This window comes from Sinocyclocheilus grahami, unplaced genomic scaffold, assembly GCF_001515645.1.
Source record: "Sinocyclocheilus grahami isolate Dianchi unplaced genomic scaffold, SAMN03320097.WGS_v1.1 scaffold2205.1, whole genome shotgun sequence".
NCBI classification, from domain to species: Eukaryota; Metazoa; Chordata; class Actinopteri; order Cypriniformes; family Cyprinidae; genus Sinocyclocheilus; species Sinocyclocheilus grahami.
In genome coordinates, this window is record NW_015507384.1 from 1,639 (window position 1) to 4,962 (window position 3,324).

General features: G+C 40.3%; 1 protein-coding gene across 1 annotated transcript in view; it reads right to left on the reverse strand.

Annotated features, from left to right (window-relative positions):
- LOC107574382 (E3 ubiquitin-protein ligase TRIM39-like) overlaps nt 1–3,324 on the reverse strand; it is a gene marked incomplete at its 3' end in the record, with an annotated part of 4,899 nt that overhangs the window by 417 nt on the left and 1,158 nt on the right. Inside the window, exons 2-7 of the mRNA XM_016260819.1 lie at nt 3,059–3,319; nt 1,656–1,751; nt 1,189–1,419; nt 1,085–1,107; nt 883–1,004; nt 24–509 (exon numbers count right to left, since the gene is read on the reverse strand). Coding sequence (XP_016116305.1) covers nt 24–509; nt 883–1,004; nt 1,085–1,107; nt 1,189–1,419; nt 1,656–1,751; nt 3,059–3,319 — 1,219 coding nt within the window. The remainder of the gene's footprint in view (nt 1–23; nt 510–882; nt 1,005–1,084; nt 1,108–1,188; nt 1,420–1,655; nt 1,752–3,058; nt 3,320–3,324) is intronic.

The window sequence follows — 3,324 nt, forward strand, 5'->3', positions numbered from 1 at the left end:
CTACAGGTGTAACATTTACTGACTATTGACTGCTAAGATCCTCAGAGAGCACGAGTAACCACACCAGAAGAAAGGAAAGAGTGTGTGAGTGAAGGAGGTTGTGAATGTGTGTAGATGTGTGTTAGTTACAGGATCAGAGAATGACACCGTTCCTCTGTCATAGTCCAGATCAACTCTCACACGCTCAAGCTTCTGTTTAACATGAAAACCAAACAAATCAGACCATTCATACCGCACACTCCAGACATCAGTGTTAAAGAAATCCCACCCCTTCCTCTGGTTTGACGCTGTAGTTACTCCAAGACACCAGACTGAACTCTCTTTAACCTCCACATCCCAGCAGTGTGTTCCTGAGTTAAAACCCTCTGAACCCAGAACACATGGATAGATGTCAAATCTCTCTGGATTATCAGGAATCAGTTGATTGTTCCCGCTGTATCTCGCACTGGTCAGATCATCAGAGAGGACGAGATATGGATTTGCAGTGTTTGGATCCAGAATCACAGGAGCTGATGAGACACAATCAACAGCTGCTTTTATTCTGATGTTCATATAATGATCAAGAGTGAACCGCACACAGATTATTATGAATTATCACACTCGTTCTATTGATCAAACACATCAGACATTTTCCTCTGATCACTGTCAGTGTTTGTTACAGTAAATATTTTAGATTTGCCAATCAATCAAACTGAACTGAGATCTGCTGTATCACTGTAACTGTAAATATCATGTGGACCAAAGTTGTTCTTCTCTTGTTTTCGGCTCATTTTGGTGTAGTAGCTCATCTGGTTATTCACACATAATGCTGAAATCTCTCAATATTCCCTCATGCGTCATTTCCAGTGTGTGTGTAACAGCACAGATCTTCTCCAGACTCACTGTTTTGGACGATGTCCTGCATCTTCTTCCAGACTCTGAAGGGCAGGTTGCCCAAGTAACGCGGCACATGAATCAAAGCTCCAGAAGGCGTCTGTGGATCCGGCTGTGATGAGATCTGGACTCTGGAAGAACATTCAGGATCAGAACTGCAGTGGCTTTGGATCAGAAGCAGAGAGAGCAGAGACAGCAGCAGATCACTCACCTTTCCATCGTGACTGGAAACTCCTGCAGAACAAACACACCATTGATCATCAAGAACTCAATCAATCATCAATCAATCAATCAATGGATGATCTGAAATCAGACCTTCAGAAAGCAGACGTCACTGGCTTTCATCATCTCCTCCGTGTCTCTGATTGTGTGTGAAAGAGCTGAGATGTGTCTGTTCATCTCCTCCAGCTTCTCCTTCATCATCTGCTTCTTCTGCTCCTCTTCCTCTCTCAGTGCAGTGATTGTAGCTTCTTCTTCATCTCTGAGAAACTGATGAAGCTTCTCAAACTGCTGTTTAATCTGACGCTCTGTGTGCTCAGCTTGAGACTGAAATCAAATCACATTCACTTCAATCATCTCAATCAACACACATCAACACATCACATCATTCAGATCCCAGAGAAACCCAGACACCCGACATATAACAGATCCAGAAGCAGATTGCTGCTCGACATTTACAAAAATAATCAACTGGAATCCATTATATTAAATATAAAATATGATAATTGTGTTTAGTGATGCTAGACCTGTACTGAAAATGACTCTTGATTCTGTTTCCTCACCTTGATGTGTTGAACTGTTTTCTCAAACTCTCCTTTCATGTTTTCTCTCTTTTTAAGTTTCTCCTGTAAGGACTTCAGTGCTGTATTGAGCTCCTCCTAGAATTGAACAAAATAAAAATACATAAAACAGCTGATTACAGTAAAGAGAAGAGAATACAGTCATCATACAGTGCTGTGATAAATTATTTGCTTTCGCATTATTTTTTTGAGTATATCTCATACTAAATTGATTCAGAAATTAAAACCAAACATAAAACAAAAGAAACCTGAATGAATACAAAATATACTGAAACGTTTTTTGTCGAGCATGAAGCTGGTTAAGGGTCTGACCCAGTAACACACTCTGCCAAAAGTGAAAGAGATTTGAGAAACGCTGAGAAAGAAGCTGATTGAAATACATCGGTCTGGAAGCGTTACAAAGTGATTTTAAAGGCTCTTGGACTCAACGAACCAGTGAGAGCCATTATCTCTAAATGAAAACAGCTTGACACAGTGGGGCAACATGGCTGCCCGAGCGAATAAATAGACACATAAATGTAAGCATTTTTGGCATTAATAAAGATTTTAACGAAAAGTAATCATTTGTTTTATGTTACATTCAATCGTGAGTTCATATTTACGGTTATGTTACTCAAAGAAATGTTTGCAAAAAAATCGCTATATTTGCTAACTAACGTCATATTATTATAGACTCCACGATAGTGCCACAACATATTTTCATGTCTGATCAGGGCGATAACCACCGTAGACATTGAGTCTAGTCCCCCCAATAATTAGAAATCGCTAAACTCTTTTCTCAAATATTGCCAATTCAAGAGAGAGAGAGAGAGAGAGAGAGAGAGAGAGAGAGATGAAAGTTGCGTGTATGCGCGTCTGTGCATTTCTCTTTTTTAGAGTGAGTTTACTTCAAAAACAACGATTATATCCTTTCATTGCTGGAAAATATAATGTTGCGATTCAGTATTTAAACAGTTATTTATAAAAGTCGTGGGGCAGCGTTGACAAGTTTCTTTTCTCCTGGATGTGTGATCTGCGCGATATCCGATATATATGTGTGTGTGTCAGTAAGCAGCGCATTAATATAGAACGGTTATTAAAGGCTCTAATGCACACCAGCACACCAGTATAGGTGTGTGTATTGTAGGAGCTAGACGACGTGTGATGACGTGCGACGGCATAGTAGTGGTGTCCCAATTCTTAGGGGAATATTTTCACCCCTACCCCTTGACACTCTGTTTCAAGGGACAAGGGGAAGGGGTATAAAATAGAATTGGGATTGGGCCTAAGTCTCATGAAGTTGAGTAAAATGGCAGAGAGTAATTCTGAGTGCATGAATGTGATGATATCTGTGTTCATGATGACTTATTGTTCTTTACATATGAAATATGAGACATTTGTCGTACCTTATATGAAGGAACCACTTCACTGATGGGTCTGAATTTGTGATTGTCGTGTTGTTGTGAGTTAATACACACTAAACACACCGGCTGTTTGTCCTCCAGACAGAAGAGTTTGAGTTTCTCACTGTGTAAACTGCAGATCTCCTCAGATCCTGATGAACGGCTCTCATTTCTCTCCTTCAGGAACGACTCAAACAAGTTTTGTAATGCCAGATTTAATGGAGGATCTTCTCTTGAGGATCTTCTCCTGCAGACGGGACACTCCTGAG